The sequence below is a fragment of the Pseudophryne corroboree genome, chromosome 6 (assembly GCF_028390025.1).
Source record: "Pseudophryne corroboree isolate aPseCor3 chromosome 6, aPseCor3.hap2, whole genome shotgun sequence".
NCBI classification, from domain to species: Eukaryota; Metazoa; Chordata; class Amphibia; order Anura; family Myobatrachidae; genus Pseudophryne; species Pseudophryne corroboree.
The window spans coordinates 357,109,466-357,127,083 of record NC_086449.1 but is presented as its reverse complement, the minus strand read 5'-3'; the positions used below and the strand labels follow the sequence as shown (position 1 = coordinate 357,127,083).

Here is a 17,618-nt window from a genome sequence, read left to right as displayed (position 1 = left end):
TACTACCGCCACCTCCCCATACTTTTTCTACTGCATACCTTTCCCCTGCAGTAGCAATGCGGTCCCGATATAATGGGCCCTTTTGGTTTTTCCTGCCTATCCTTTCCTCTTTTTTCCCTAGTTTGTCCCCCCCCCAATTTGGGATGTCAGCTGTTTTTGCTTTTTCTATATTTTAAATGGTACGAATATATTCATTGAATGTTAAAGGGTTGAACTCCCCCAATAAACGCAGGCTAGCCTTGACCACTTTTCATAAACACAGAGCTGACATAGTTGCCTTGCAGGAAACGCATTTTTCGTCAGCAGGTCCCCCGGCTCTGAGAGACCGGAGATACCCAGATGGCTTTTTTGCAAATGGCCCCTTCAAGCGCAAGGGAGTGGCTGTTCTTTTTCGGAGCTCTGTTTCGTTTGAACTGCTGTCCCAGATAGCTGACAAGAATGGACGTTTCCTCATTCTAGTTGGAAAATTGGAGGATAAGATGGTTACGATTGTATCTCTCTACGCTCCCAATTCTAACCAAGTCCTCTTCCTTAGAAAAGTTTGCTCGACTATTGCGAGGGTTCGTCAGGGTGCCCTGCTTATGTTGGGCGACTATAATTTAGTGCTTGATCCTAAATTAGATAGATCTCCTCGGTCTTCTTCCCAGATGTCTGTGGCTCTGGCTGGCCCGTCACTAGCCTTCCGTAATTTGCTGGCAGAATATGACCTGTATGATTTGTGGAGAGTTCAGAACCCAACTTCGAGAGATTATACATATTTCTCTCCAGTGCACAATTCCTACTCTCGCATAGATCTTATTCTTTGCGATAAGTGGACTTTGCAGCACTCAGCACAGGTGGATGTTCTGCCTATTTCCTGGTCCGATCATGCTCCTCTCCTATGGTCTTGGAATATTTGCCACCAATTTACCCCCCCTCGGCCGTGGCGCCTATCTGCCCAACTGCTGTCGGACCCTATATCTAAAAAAACGATTGATGATTGCATCTCCCTCTATATGGAAACTAATTCCCCCTCAGATACTTCTGTCCCGACTATCTGGTGTGCCCTTAAGGCAGTTGTGCGAGGCACTGCGATCCAAGCCGGTGCTAGACTCAAACGACAAGCTATCCAACAACAACAAGACTTGGAATCGAAACTTAAGGAGGTTGAACATAGGCATAAGCTCCACCCCTCTAGGGCTCTATGTAGGGAATTAAAGGATATCCGAGGCCAACTTCAGAAACTCCTTATGAGGCGGACCCAGTTTGCTTTAAATAGGTTGAGACAGAAATTTTACCTGACTGGTAATAGACTGGGGAAAATGCTGTCTCGCAAGCTCCGTGCTCTCCAGGCTCGTAATAGGATTAGACATCTGATTTCTCCTCAGGGTGGTGAAGTGTCCAATCCATATGACATAGCGAATCAATTCGCTAGATATTATACCAAGCTGTACAACCTTTCTTCTGATCCCCTTACTTTTCAACCCACTCCTGATTCTATACAATCCTTCCTAGCCTACATCAAACTCCCCTCCCTTTCTGCGGAACAGCTCGAGACACTAAATGCCCCGTGGACCCCCTCCGAGTTAATTCAAGTAATTAAATCACTCCCGCATAATAAAGCCCCCGGTCCAGATGGCTTCATAAATGAATTTTATGTTTCTCTCTGTGATCAACTATCACCCACCCTGACCTCCTTGTATAATTCAATCTCCTCTCTTGGTGCTTTCCCTACAGAAATGCTGGAGGCTCAAATTATCACTATACCCGAGCAAGGTAAAAACCCAGCGCATTGTCAAAATTATAGGCCCATTGCACTATTGAACGGCGATATTAAAATTTTTGCCAAACTTGTCGCTTTCCGTTTAAATTTCTTTCTGCCATCTCTCATTGCCTATGACCAAGTTGGGTTTGTGCCTGGTAGACAGGCGTCTGACAATACCCGTAGGGTTTTTGACTTGATTGATATTGTTCCCTCTAACACTGGCCTTCTCCTGCTCTCTTTACATGCAGAGAAGGCGTTTGATAGACTGAACTGGCAATATATGTCCTCAGTTCTAGACAAGTTTGGTTTTAGTGGCCATATTCTTTCTTCGGTTTTATCTCTATATAGCTCCCCCTCTGCACGGGTATTTAGTAACGGTTTCCTCTCCGATACATTTCCTATTACGAATGGAACCCGACAGGGTTGCCCTCTATCACCCTTAATATTTACGTTGAGCATAGAACCCCTTGCTGAGAAGATTAGGATGTCTGGGGGCTTCCCGGGGGTGACTATTGGCACTACTACTCACAAGTTGTGCCTCTTTGCGAACAACGTCCTTCTGTTTGTCACGGACCCGCTATCCTCCCTTCCTTGTTTGCATGCTATCTTGGGACAGTATAGTGAAGCTTCCTTTTATAAAATTAATACAACAAAGACAGATGCTCTCCCCATTAATATCCCAGCTCCCATAGTGTCCACCCTTCAATCACACTATCCATATAACTGGCGTTCGGCTTCAATTCAGTATTTGGGGATCCAAATTTCACCTTCTATGGCCTTTGTTTTTGATGTTAACTTACAGTACCTCCACTCATTAATAGTTTTTTTAGACCTGACTAAGTCCTGGCTATCTTATGATATTTTGTGGATTGGCCGCCTAGCAGCCTTCAAAATGACTCTTAGCTAAACTCATGTACTTATACCGAACCATACCTTTTCTTTTCCCTAAAACATACCTTGATAGATGTCGTGTTATAATGCTACGCTATGTCTGGAAGGCACGGCCACCCCGATTGGCTCGGTCCAAAATGATTCTCCCTTGCAGAAAGGGAGGGCTAGATATGCCTGACCTGGTCCTTTACCAGGAGGCATGTGTGCTGGCCCAGTTTAAATACTGGTTGAGTGGGGCGCCTGTAGTGGGATGGGTATCTCTTGAACGTACTGGGAGTTTGGACCTTCCCTAAGAAGACCTTTTTAAGATACACCCAAACTCTAGACCCCGCTTATTGTCCCTCCTCCCCGCCACTAGAACATCTTTACAAATCTGGGATAAATTGGTGACTCGCCTGCCTGGACATCAATTTCCATATTCTACTATCTCACTACGAGCCATAGCTAAATTAATCCCTAATTTAAATCTCTCTACCTGGTTTGTTTGTGGTTTGACTGTCTTGGGGGACCTTATGGATGGTAATGTTATGCTATCGTTTTCTCAACTCCAGTCTTTATATAATCTCCCCAGTGGAGAATTATTGCATTATTTTCAAATTCACCACTGGTACAAAGGTTTGCCTAGACAGATGGCTCCCCCGAACCCGTTATCCCAGGTTGTCTTAACACGTGTATCTCTGTGTGACTCTAGAAGGGGACATCTCGTTTTGGTACAGGACGCTTATCAGCTTGCTTACTACTACGAAGTCTAATGCGCAGCTGAAATGGGAACAAGACTTGGATCTTCCCCTATCTGAAGCCCAATGGGAACAAATTTTTATTTCTTCTTACCGAATGTCCAAGTGCTTGAAACACACGGAGATGCATATCAAACTCCTTAATAGACTATATTTAACACCGGATAGGCTACACTCATTCTGGCAGTCTTGTTCCAAATATTGCTGGCGTAACTGTGGGGAAATAGGCCATATTTTCCATATTTTCTGGTCCTGTCCTTCCCTTCGACATTTCTGGAGCGAGATATTTGCTTTGATTAATTCGGTCTTACACCTGTCCCTCACCCCCTCTCCGGCCATGGCCCTGCTCCATATTTTTCCTGCTGAGATACCACCTCATCAGAGATATCTGGTGGGGCATATTTGTATAGCTGCCAGGGCTGCATTGGCCCAAAGTTGGAAACAAGCTTCTCCTCCTCCTCCTCCTCCTCTATCACTATTCACCAACAAAATTCAATTCCATTTTACTATGGAAACTGAGTTCATGCCTTACTCTTCAGCGGCCCCCTCCCCAATGGTGAAATGGAGAGCATGGCATGACTACGTCACTGCTGGAGGGGGTGTTTCACCTTCCACCTAACTGACTCGGCTTATACTTCCGCTCTGTGCACCGGCTGTGCCTTACTAGCCCTGTGTCTATTATTGATTATCTGTTTATTGATATGTTTTCATGTTTGACCCGTGTTTATCTTTATCTGTATCTTTTTCCAAGATGACTTTGTATTTTTCCTATTGTATCTATATTGGATTGTTATATTTAACTTCTGACAATTTTGATATTTACATGTTTACATCCCGTTCCCTTGTTTCTTTGTACCCTCCCGCCCCTTCCTTCTTTCTTTCTGTACCCTTTCCCCTTGCAAAAAGAAAACTTGTTTTCAATAAAAACTATTGAAGTAAAAAAAAAAAAAAATGGCGGCAGATCACCTGATAGCGCAGCCAGCCTGCGCTGGCAGGGGTCAACCTTAATTCGATGCGTCCACAATGCATTGTGAGGCAGCGCCACACACATGCTGGTCGGCCTTGCCCTGTGTGCGTATGCAGCAATCTGAGTCCATATCTGAATAACCCCCATAGTAACTAATAGCTTTATATAGGAACAGGCAGTTTGTAGTTTTTACTGTAGCTTCATTGGATTTGTATTACGGTTATCTGAAATGAGTAATGCAATGCTAAAGATCGGTAGACATTGAGAACAATTTGCGCACCAGTGTTAGACAAAGTAAATTTATTGTCTGATCCTGAAAGCATTGGAAGAAAAAGATATTTACAACTTAAAGTGCTTGCAAAATTCTCATTTATCTCACATTAGAGATGTCATTTAGCTTTTAACTAATTATATATTAAATAATCAAGTATGTCCTGTCAAGTATTGCACCAAGAATTATTAAATTGTCTAATCCGTTTGATCACAGATCGCAGCTGGAACTATTGATAGCTTCTTTTTTTTTTTCTTTTTGTTTCATTGATATTTTTTGTTTGTTTGTACTGCATTTCCCACCATGGAACTGGGTACAGGCATGTAGTGCAGGCAGTGATTTGGTCTGAAGCATGCGGAAAGCAAACAGCCCTCCGTTTTGGAGGAGGGGAACAATATTGCAGAAGGTCTTACAGATAACTTCTTCATATTATATAGCTATTAATTCGAGGTAGTAAAGTAGAGCTGTAATAAACAACATTTGAAGAAAAAAAAAAGATTTTCATTGACTGCTAAACATCGCTGATTTTATTTTAACTTTTAAAATATTGTATTAGTTATCACACAAGGCTCCGGATGTAATGAAGTCTGAGTTGGCTGGTGGTGCGGGTTCCCGGACATATTTGAACGTTTTTGTTTTTTTAAAGCGGCAATCATGTACAAGGCAAAATCAGCCTTGTACATGATTGCCGCTTTAAAAAAAAGTCTCAGTTCGGCCGGGAACCCGCACCTCTTGTCAACACCGACTTCATTACATCCGGCCCACGATGTGACTCACACATGCATCTATGCATGGGAACATTGAGTTAGAAAAATATATTTGCAACTTAAAATCCTGCTCATACAGTAGGTGCAGCTGTGTCCGGGGCAAAGCCTGTCATCTGTGGTGAACTTCCCGTTAGGTATGTGCCAAGGGGTAGCACTTGTTTGGGGGCGGTACTTGGATACTTGTCTTGCTACTGTCAGAATATTTCCACTGTACTGTACAATTTGCCATCTTGAATGGAGTGTAAATGGGTAGGACATGCACATACTGCCCTGTAAGTTGTCCTACTTAGTAAATATGTATACATAATAAAAAATAAATGTCATAGTGACTTTTTCTTTATTATTCTATTAAATTGGCTATCATCAAATGAGGGCTTATAACCAATCAATAAAAATAGTAAAATTAGACAGGCGGGGAGCGGCGGTTACTGTTGTACCTAGGGGCGCCATCACCCCTAAATCCGCCCATGCCTGTCATCATCAGTTTGATGAGTAAATAAACATACAGCATACAGAAATGAATAGCTGCTGTTTTAGAATAGGGCTATTTACCACTAAATAATGGGATAAATTATTGTATTGTCCCCATGCTAAAGTGGATACCATTACCAAGCCTGGATTGCCTGACAGGTCCCACTGTAACAAAGGAAACCTGTAACCTGGTCTTTCTGTCCTAGTGTAAACCAATCCCAGATGATTCAGCTTGGCCTGGAGCCTTTATATCAGTAGTTCTCCACTCCCTTGCTCAGGTACCACCAACAGGTTATGTTTTGTGGGTTTATTTAATCATGCACTCGTGAGCTAATCTATGTTGCAGGGTCACCAATTCCTACCTGCTTCCACAGACAGAAATCCTCAAAACATGACCTGTTGGGGATAGTTACTTGAGAGTTGAGGCAGAGAACCACTGCACTAGAGTAGGGGTTTACAAGCTTGATCCTCAAGGAAAACCAACAGTCCAGGGTTTTAAGTATATCCATGCTTGGCCACGGGTGACTTAACTAGTACCTCAGTCAGTATGATTTAACCATCTGTGCTCATATTTGGATATAATTAAAACCTGGACTGTTAGTGCTCCTTGAGCAACGAGTTTGGGAACCTCTGCACTAGACAGTAGCCACAAATACAAGTTGTGGGACCGCTTCCTTAAGCCAGCCAAACCCATGCTTAATTGCCCCCATGTGATAGTGATCATTAAAAAGAAATAGGGACCACTGAAGTAAAAAATATGCCATCCCAATGATCCCAGCTATTGTGGTACTATATGTTCCAGCAAGTCTTTTCAACCATTTATTGCTGGCACATGCAGTATAAGTATAAGTTCCACAATAGTTATAACAGAAATAAAAATAAACACAGTTGGTTTTCCTTAAATAAATACACAAAGAAAACACTATTTTACCTCTTCAATACACACCAAAATCTTTCCAGATATACTGTATACTATAGCACAATACAAATGTAGCCCAGTGTGGGAAAAGCTGGTGTTTGGCTTCATTCTCTTCAGTGTCATTTAGCAGAAAGGCTTCATAAGGAGCTTTTGCTTTCCCATAATAAGGTTTTTTTTATTGTATTCCCAGTTAGACTACTGTAATACCCCTTTCACATCTTCAATGCCGGATCCCACCCAGGAATTGGAAACGGGTCCTTTCCGGGTGGGATCCGGCATTGGAGACACTCCTACCCCTATTGGATGGCTGTCCGACACGGCAATATGCCGGGTCGGTTGCCATATCGGTGGGGGGTGGAGCTGTGAGCGGCGGCAGCGCTGGGAGATGAGCTCATCTCCGTGCCGCCTCTCCCCCATGCCGCCTCTCCCTATCTAGTAAACGGGTCGCAACCTGGGAATCCGTTTACGCAGCCACTGACCCGGTATTCAACCCGGGAATAACACTGCTTATAACTCGGGTTGAATTACCGGGACAGACGACCCGGGAATTTGGACTTGGAGCTTTTACACCGCACACTGACCCTTGTCGACCCGACAATATGCCAGGTCGATACCGGGTTATTTGTGTGATGTGAAAGGGGTATTAGAGGATAAGGACTCCTTTTGGACTATGTGGGGGATGAACATGTTACTGTTTAACACAGTGGTAAAAAAAGGGTTCCTGAGTATGTTTACACCAGCTTATGGCTGCCAGGCTTCCTGTGACATGTAGGGGACAAGTCATTTCAGTATGATGTGTTGCCAGGCATCACAGTGATGGTCAGCTGGGAACATATCAGACGTATGCATTATCTTCACCACCATACATTTCCTGCACACTTTCACAAAAGACCTGCAATGCTGGTGGCTGCAGTGTACTGCTCTGGAATGTACTAAATTGCCCCCATAGTGCGATGATAGTCAAGATCAGTGGGGTGGCATTATATATTAAATGTTATTATTTTATTTACTATCCTTAATATGAAAACCCCCCTGCTATTCATATTGGGGCTTGATGTCTGTGGCATGGCTGCCTCAATGCTTTATCACAGTCGGCATAGTTGCCACCTAGGTTCTGGACAGACTGAGACTGATTATTTTAGCAAGGAGACCCTGGGCCTAATTCAGTTGGAATTCCATCACTCGGAAGCAACAACGCTGCTCTGATATGGGAATGCAGCAGGAGGCATCTGCTATAAGTAGACACCTCCTGCATGCATTAGAGAGCCGTGCTGTGTCCTAGTATCGGGTCACCTGCCACACCATCAGCATAACCCATGGGGTCTCGCAAGCTGTATGCTGCAGCTCCAACCCAGAGGCCTGGAAAGCTCTGTCTTCTGACAAAGATCCTGGCCTCTGCACACCCCCAAAATGGAGGTGACATGCTTCCATTATGAGAGACGGGTCCTGTTGCCATCCCCTCTCTACCACCAAATGGCTGCAGACTGTCAATCTCTTGACATATGCGGCCATGGTGCATCCAGCGCCTCAGGACCCGTACTGCACATGCACAGTACGGGTCCAGCACATGCGCAAAGTACCGACCATTGTCACTTTATGCCTCAGATTATCCAGGATCTGAATTAGTCCTCTGTTCTCACTGGGGTATTGGGGCCTATGCTGATTTATATTTATTTATTTAGAACTCTGTAAATGTATGCGCACACAAGGATGGGTGCATTATAGAAGATGTATCTAAACCTGTGTCCAAGTCTAATTAAATAAGACACATCTGAAAAGGGTTTGCTACATTTGCATGAGCTCGCCCTTACTGTACTGATATTAAACATCCACCATCTCAGGCGTTAGGTACTGCAAGTTCACCTCTAGTTCAGATCAGAATTTGGCTGTAAGCTTTGAAGAATGTGTAGACTTTCAAAGAGCAGTTATACATGGCACAAATAGACTAATGTCCAAATCTATGTCAGGCCAATAAGATAAATAGTGGGGTTTTATTTTCCACTTGATTTACAATGTTTTGAAAACTAAAAGTAGTAAAGTAAAACTTATTATATGGTAATAATGTGAAAAATGTGAAACTCCGATTGATTCTTTTAGTTTCCTGTATGCTCATCACTAGTGACCCCTCCTCGGCCATCTCCTGGCGTGGCCTGCCCATGTGCCTGCTGGACATGGACCAGTTTACGCCTCTCCTCACACCAGTGCACATTGTGTATCCGCTTCGGTAACCCGCTGATATAATATGTAATTTCTAAAAAAAAATAGCTTTCTTTCCAAACCTAGATCATTTTTTAATTGAAATGACTAATGACATTACCAGTAACAGCAGAAAGGGTCACATAGAGATTGTAATGTAGAGGTCTAAATGAATGTATATTGTAATGGAGACTTAGGGGGACATTTACTAAGCAGTGATAAAAGCGGAGAAGTGAGCCAGTGGAGAAGTGGCCCCATCAACCAATCAGCAGTTCTGTGTAATTTTATAGTATGCAAATTATAGATGTTACTTCAGTGCTGATTGGTTGCCATGGGCAACTTCTCCACTGGCTCACTTCTCCGCTCTTATCATCGCTTAGTAAATGTTCCCCAAAGTATCTGTAACTTGGTTAGTATGTATCTAAACGACTTGTTTTTCCTCAGAATTCTCACCGTTTCGGTCAAAGGATCTGTCAGTCTATGCGTGATTTGGCTCAGCTCCTCACTCTCAGTCCTCGGGGTGAACGCTGACACCCAGCCACTGCTGCGAGATCACATGATGCATCACATATCTTGTGTTACTTTCTATTCACAGAAAGCCTAATCTGTTTGTCATAGAGATTGTAATTATAGAACAATTATGTATTGTCTTTCATGTGTTAGTGATAAATTGATCTGTACACTTGTGGCACAGGTACTGTACAACCAGTATATCAGTGGATCTTGTACTTGCTCTGGAGAAAAACAAATGGGAATATATGTAAATAATGTTGTGTTACCCACTTAATACACCAGTCCACCAAATACAATTTCTGATTATTTTCACAGTATGTTTCCCAATTCATCCTTTGCCAATAAACCCAATGTTATGTTAGTGATCACTGAACACCACTGATTTGGGGAGAGAGATTTATTCAGATTTCCAGCGTGCAGTATAAAGTACATATTGTGACCCGCCTCCCGGTATATCCCGGACTTGGATCATGTTCTTACGGTTTGAATTTGCACACAAAGTGGTTTTCCTCTTTACACGGAGCATCGTTCCATTGCTTAAACTCTGAGAAAACAAAGACGAAATAAGAGAATCAAATAAAAGTGTAACTGAATCTTTGAACCACCTACTTATCCAATAATACTACACAGGGCATCATGAGGAGTGTCAGGCCCAGTTATAAAGGGAGCATGGAGCTATTAGTAATGGAAGTCAGTGATCTGCAGTACACATCACCAGATATTATAGTCTGTAGTCATTCTGTAGTATGTTATTACTGTAGATATGCAAGTCCGTACTCTGCAGTACACATCACCAGATACTGTAGTCTGTAGTCATTCTGTAATATGCTCTGCAGTACACGGAGCATATTACAGACTACAGTATCTAGTTATTAGATATGGAAGTCAGTGTACTGCAGTACACATCACTAGATACTGTAGTCTGTAGTCATTCTGTAATATGCTCTGCAGTACACGGAGCATATTACAGACTACAGTATCTAGTTATTAGATATGGAAGTCAGTGTACTGCAGTACACATCACTAGATACTGTAGTCATTCTGTAATATGTTATTAGATATGGAAGTCAGTGTACTGCAGTACACATCACCAGATACTGTAGTCTGTAGTCATTCTGTAATATGCTCTGCAGTACACGGAGCATATTACAGACTACAGTATCTAGTTATTAGATATGGAAGTCGGTGTACTGCAGTACACATCACCAGATACTGTAGTCATTCTGTAATATGCTCTGCAGTACACGGAGCATATTACAGACTACAGTATCTAGTTATTAGATATGGAAGTCAGTGTACTGCAGTACACATCACTAGATACTGTAGTCATTCTGTAATATGTTATTAGATATGGAAGTCAGTGTACTGCAGTACACATCACTAGATACTGTAGTCTGTAGTCATTCTGTAATATGCTCTGCAGTACACGGAGCATATTACAGACTACAGTATCTAGTTATTAGATATGGAAGTCGGTGTACTGCAGTACACATCACCAGATACTGTAGTCTGTAGTCATTCTGTAATATGCTCTGCAGTACACGGAGCATATTACAGACTACAGTATCTAGTTATTAGATATGGAAGTCAGTGTACTGCAGTACACATCACTAGATACTGTAGTCTGTAGTCATTCTGTAGTATGGTATTAGATATGCAAGTGCGTGCTCTGCAGTACACGGAGCATATTACAGACTATAGTATCTAGTTATTAGATATGGAAGTCAGTGTACTGCAGTACACATCACTAGATACTGTAGTCTGTAGTCATTCTGTAATATGTTATTAGATATGGAAGTCGGTGCTCTGCAGTACACATCACTAGATACTGTAGTCTGTAGTCATTCTGTAGTATGGTATTAGATATGCAAGTGCGTGCTCTGCAGTACACGGAGCATATTACAGACTATAGTACAGGTTGAGTCTCCCTTATCCAAAATGCTTGGGACCAGAGGTATTTTGGATATGGGATTTTTCCGTATTTTGGAATAATTGCATACCATAATGAGATATCATGGTGATGGGACCTAAATCTAAGCACAGAATGCATTTATGTTACATATACACCTTATACACACAGCCTGAAGGTCATTTTAGCCAATATTTTTTATAACTTTGTGCATTAAACAAAGTGTGTATACGTTCACACAATTCATTTATGTTTCATATACACCTTATACACACAGCCTAAAGGTCATTTAATACAATATTTTTAATAACTTTGTGTATTAAACAAAGTTTGTGTACATTGAGCCATCAGAAAACAAAGGTTTCACTATCTCACTCTCACACAAAAAAGTCCGTATTTCGGAATATTCCGTATTTCGGAATATTTGGATATGGGATACTCAACCTGTATCTAGTTATTAGATATGGAAGTCAGTGTACTGCAGTACACATCACTAGATACTGTAGTCTGAAGTCATTCTGTAATATGTTATTAGATATGGAAGTCGGTGCTCTGCAGTACACATCACTAGATACTGTAGTCTGTAGTCATTCTGTAATATGCTCTGCAGTACACGGAGCATATTACAGACTACAGTATCTAGTTATTAGATATGGAAGTCAGTGTACTGCAGTACACATCACTAGATACTGTAGTCTGTAGTCATTCTGTAGTATGCTATTAGATATGCAAGTGCGTGCTCTGCAGTACACATCACCAGATACTGTAGTCTGTAGTCATTCTGTAATATGCTCTGCAGTACACGGAGCATATTACAGACTACAGTATCTAGTTATTAGATATGGAAGTCAGTGTACTGCAGTACACATCACCAGATACTGTAGTCTGTAGTCATTCTGTAATATGCTCTGCAGTACACGGAGCATATTACAGACTACAGTATCTAGTTATTAGATATGGAAGTCGGTGTACTGCAGTACACATCACCAGATACTGTAGTCATTCTGTAATATGCTCTGCAGTACACGGAGCATATTACAGACTACAGTATCTAGTTATTAGATATGGAAGTCAGTGTACTGCAGTACACATCACTAGATACTGTAGTCATTCTGTAATATGTTATTAGATATGGAAGTCAGTGTACTGCAGTACACATCACCAGATACTGTAGTCTGTAGTCATTCTGTAATATGCTCTGCAGTACACGGAGCATATTACAGACTGTAGTATCTAGTTATTAGATATGGAAGTCAGTGTACTGCAGTACACATCACCAGATACTGTAGTCTGTAGTCATTCTGTAATATGCTCTGCAGTACACGGAGCATATTACAGACTACAGTATCTAGTTATTAGATATGGAAGTCAGTGTACTGCAGTACACATCACTAGATACTGTAGTCTGTAGTCATTCTGTAGTATGGTATTAGATATGCAAGTGCGTGCTCTGCAGTACACGGAGCATATTACAGACTATAGTATCTAGTTATTAGATATGGAAGTCAGTGTACTGCAGTACACATCACTAGATACTGTAGTCTGTAGTCATTCTGTAATATGTTATTAGATATGGAAGTCGGCGCTCTGCAGTACACATCACTAGATACAGTAATTTAGTCATTCTGTAATGTTATTAGATATGGAAGTCAGCGCTCTCAGTACACATCACTAGATACAGTACACTAGTCATTCTGTAATGTTATTAGATATGGAAGTCAGCGCTCTGCAGTACACATCACTAGATACAGTAATTTAGTCATTCTGTAATGTTATTAGATATGGAAGTCAGCGCTCTCAGTACACATCACTAGATACAGTACACTAGTCATTCTGTAATGTTATTAGATATGGAAGTCAGCGCTCTGCAGTACATATCACTAGTTACAGTACACTAGTCATTCTGTAATGTTATTAGATATGGAAGTCAGCGCTCTGCAGTACACATCACTAGATACAGTACACTAGTCATTCTGTAATGTTATTAGATATGGAAGTCAGCGCTCTGCAGTACACATCACTAGATACAGTACACTAGTCATTCTGTAATGTTATTAGATATGGAAGTCAGTGTACTGCAGTACACATCACTAGATACTGTAGTCTGTAGTCATTCTGTAATATGTTATTAGATATGGAAGTCGGTGCTCTGCAGTACACATCACTAGATACTGTAGTCTGTAGTCATTCTGTAGTATGGTATTAGATATGCAAGTGCGTGCTCTGCAGTACACGGAGCATATTACAGACTACAGTATCTAGTTATTAGATATGGAAGTCAGTGTACTGCAGTACACATCACCAGATACTGTAGTCTGTAGTCATTCTGTAATATGCTCTGCAGTACACGGAGCATATTACAGACTATAGTATCTAGTTATTAGATATGGAAGTCAGTGTACTGCAGTACACATCACTAGATACTGTAGTCTGTAGTCATTCTGTAATATGTTATTAGATATGGAAGTCAGTGTACTGCAGTACACATCACTAGATACTGTAGTCTGAAGTCATTCTGTAATATGTTATTAGATATGGAAGTCGGTGCTCTGCAGTACACATCACTAGATACTGTAGTCTGTAGTCATTCTGTAGTATGGTATTAGATATGCAAGTGCGTGCTCTGCAGTACACGGAGCATATTACAGACTACAGTATCTAGTTATTAGATATGGAAGTCAGTGTACTGCAGTACACATCACCAGATACTGTAGTCTGTAGTCATTCTGTAATATGCTCTGCAGTACACGGAGCATATTACAGACTACAGTATCTAGTTATTAGATATGGAAGTCAGTGTACTGCAGTACACATCACCAGATACTGTAGTCTGTAGTCATTCTGTAATATGCTCTGCAGTACACGGAGCATATTACAGACTACAGTATCTAGTTATTAGATATGGAAGTCAGTGTGCTGCAGTACACATCACTAGATACTTTAGTCTGAAGTCATTCTGTAATATGTTATTAGATATGGAAGTCGGTGCTCTGAAGTACACATCACCAGATACTGTAATTAAGGTTCAAAAAGGGTTGAGATTGCCTAAAGGATAAAAAAAAAAAAAAAAAGGGGCAGACTAGATGGGCCAAGTGGTTCTTATCTGCCGTCAAATTCGTCAAATTCTATATTTCTATGTTACTGTAGCCTGAAGTCATTCTGTAGTATACTATTAGATATGCAAGTTAGTGTAGTGCAGTACATATAACTCAATACTGTAGTCTGCCGTAATTGTGTAGTATGCTATTAGATATGGAAGTCGGCGCTCTGCAGTACACATCACTAGATACAGTACACTAGTCATTCTGTAATGTTATTAGATATGGAAGTCAGCGCTCTGCAGTACACATCACTAGATACAGTACACTAGTCATTCTGTAATGTTATTAGATATGAAAGTCAGCGCTCTGCAGTACATATCACTAGTTACAGTACACTAGTCATTCTGTAATGTTATTAGATATGGAAGTCAGCGCTCTGCAGTACACATCACTAGATACAGTACACTAGTCATTCTGTAATGTTATTAGATATGGAAGTCAGCGCTCTGCAGTACACATCACTAGATACAGTACACTAGTCATTCTGTAATGTTATTAGATATGGAAGTCAGCGCTCTGCAGTACACATCACTAGATACAGTACACTAGTCATTCTGTAATGTTATTAGATATGGAAGTCAGCGCTCTGCAGTACACATCACTAGATACAGTACACTAGTCATTCTGTAATGTTATTAGATATGGAAGTCAGCGCTCTGCAGTACACATCACTAGATACAGTACACTAGTCATTCTGTAATGTTATTAGATATGGAAGTCAGCGCTCTGCAGTACACATCACTAGATACAGTACACTAGTCATTCTGTAATGTTATTAGATATGGAAGTCAGCGCTCTGCAGTACACATCACTAGATACAGTACACTAGTCATTCTGTAATGTTATTAGATATGGAAGTCAGCGCTCTGCAGTACATATCACTAGATACAGTACACTAGTCATTCTGTAATGTTATTAGATATGGAAGTCAGCGCTCTGCAGTACATATCACTAGATACAGTACACTAGTCATTCTGTAATGTTATTAGATATGGAAGTCAGCGCTCTGCAGTACACATCACTAGATACAGTACACTAGTCATTCTGTAATGTTATTAGATATGGACGTCCATGTTCTGGAGAACATTACTCACTGGTTTCAGTAGTTAGCTCCCCACAGTTTTCAATATTATTTAGGTTATTGGGTTCACCATTCTTCCAGGAACGATAATTATACATTGACCCATCATTCCATTTCCAGCGGCGGTTCTGAGTGAATAGGACATTAATGAGACAAGAGCAGAAATGGTGTCCACACTTATATATATATATATATATATATATATATATATATAAAATTTCTGTGTGTATACAGATTTATATTGACAAATCTGAGGAACTTGCAGCTACTAAAAGTTCTAGGGCAGAGCAGAGTGTCATAGCAGGGTGCTATAGTTGCATCACCGGGTCTTCCCCAGATACAATGTTCCGCATGTGAGTATATGATATCTGCTCTAATAATTCTAGTATAGGGATTTTAGTGTAAATAGAAAAGTGTAATGTTATCTTTCTCAAAGGATGAGACACCTCACTGACTGCGGGTGACTTCACATTTCTCTATATTATGGGCTATGTTATACCTTCAAGACAAAGTATTTGTTTTTGACAAAGGCAACAAACATTTCAGCATGCAATTTCATTTGCCGTTTTAAGTGTCTTTTTTCGCCACTGTTAGAAGTCAGTAAACTTCAAAGTATAAAACTGAGTGTAAGCTATTTCATATTTTAACCCAGAAGGGCCATGAATGCATAAATGTGCGCATAAGCTACTATGTAATTTATTTCTATCATTTAAAGCTTGGAAACCTAAACTGTCTTTTGATTGGCAGTAAGAGAACCTGTAGTGGAATTACTAAAAATGATCATATGCCCACATGTCACATTCATTCTACATATAGTAATACAGGAATCAAGAGCTGATCCTGATTGCTTGTTTCATTAGATCTCCCAGTTTAGCAGCTGGCCACTCAACACAAGATAATGCATGGGTTAGTTAGGCCACATCAGTATACAGTATAGGCTTTTTTCTCCGTATAACCTCACCTGTTCAGGGTCATGAAGTCCAATCCAGACATCTGCAGAGGATTGGTAAGCAGCCACATGACTTGCAATAATCGATGCCTCGGAGTCATCCAAGATGGAGGCTAAATGTGCACCATGTCCATAGCTGACACACTCAAACTGCAAGAGAAAGGGGACAGTGTTTCTTTTATTAAATATTGATACATTCTGGCGGGTGTTCAGTTGTTTTTGGGTGTCCTGCATCTACCTGGCAATTCAGTTTTTGCTCCTATGCGGCAAATATACTGTGGGCACCCATTATTTCTGCTTGCACCCCTTTGAGGTGGTGAGCAGAAATGTGTGAAACGTCCGGCTTTTCAAACATTTTTCTTGTCACACTCAACAGTTTAGACTAGTTTAGCCCATGGTCGACTTGAGCGCGAAAGGTATTGGGCATCTAGTTACTCATGCACCCCAGCACAATCAATTAAATAACACCCTGTCTGAAGCGATAGGCAATTGGGCATGAAAGGGCATACAAAAACAACTGAACTGCCCCTTAGGAGTCCGAGTACCTGGTTAGTAACAACCCTTTAGCCCTCCTTTCCGGCAATGTCTCTCACCTCTGCTTCAGACCATTGCAGACGGAAGCGGAAATAGCCGTAGCAGTGTGACTTGTAGAAAAACCATCCAGGAGGACATGAGATGCGGGGGGCAGCTGTCAAATACAATAATAATAATAATAATAATACAGTATATGTAAATGTATGGAGGTGAATCATAACTGCAGCCTAATTACATTACACCTTCTGCCCTACGGGATGTGGTTAAGATACAGGTTGTCGGGATCCCAGCAGTCGGAATACTGATGCCGGAATCCCGACACCCGTCAGAATGACGGTCACGAGACTGACGCCAGAATCCCAACTGTAAGGTTAGGGGCAGGGAGGAGAAGGTTCAGTTTAGGCACTACCCGGAGGGCAGAGGTTAGGGTTAGGCTGAGGGAAGGTGGTGTTAGGGTTAGGGGCAGGGAGGAGAAGCTTCAGTTTAGGCTCTACCCGGAGGGCAGAGGTTAGGGTTAGGCTGAGGGAAGGTGGTGTTAGGGTTAGGGGCAGGGAGGAGAAGCTTCAGT

At 41.4% G+C, this 17,618-nt stretch overlaps 2 protein-coding genes across 3 annotated transcripts in view; one reads left to right on the top strand and one right to left on the bottom strand.

Annotated features, from left to right (window-relative positions):
* CPT1B (carnitine palmitoyltransferase 1B) overlaps positions 1-9,841 on the top strand; it is a 75,992-nt gene extending 66,151 nt beyond the window's left edge. For both annotated transcript variants that reach the window (XM_063926624.1, XM_063926625.1), the window contains exon 19: positions 9,408-9,841. In XM_063926624.1, the coding sequence (XP_063782694.1) occupies positions 9,408-9,494 (87 nt within the window). In that variant the 3' untranslated portion in view covers positions 9,495-9,841. The remainder of the gene's footprint in view (positions 1-9,407) is intronic.
* Positions 9,842-9,866: 25 nt separating this feature from the next.
* On the bottom strand, positions 9,867-17,268 carry LOC134934573 (regenerating islet-derived protein 4-like). The gene is made up of 4 exons (XM_063929984.1): positions 17,110-17,268; positions 16,529-16,666; positions 15,581-15,695; positions 9,867-10,020 (listed from the first exon to the last, which is right to left on the bottom strand). Exons 1-4 carry the CDS (start codon positions 17,266-17,268, stop codon positions 9,953-9,955), a joined length of 480 nt encoding a protein of 159 aa, XP_063786054.1. The 3' UTR covers positions 9,867-9,952.
* Between the last annotated feature and the right edge of the window lie 350 nt (positions 17,269-17,618).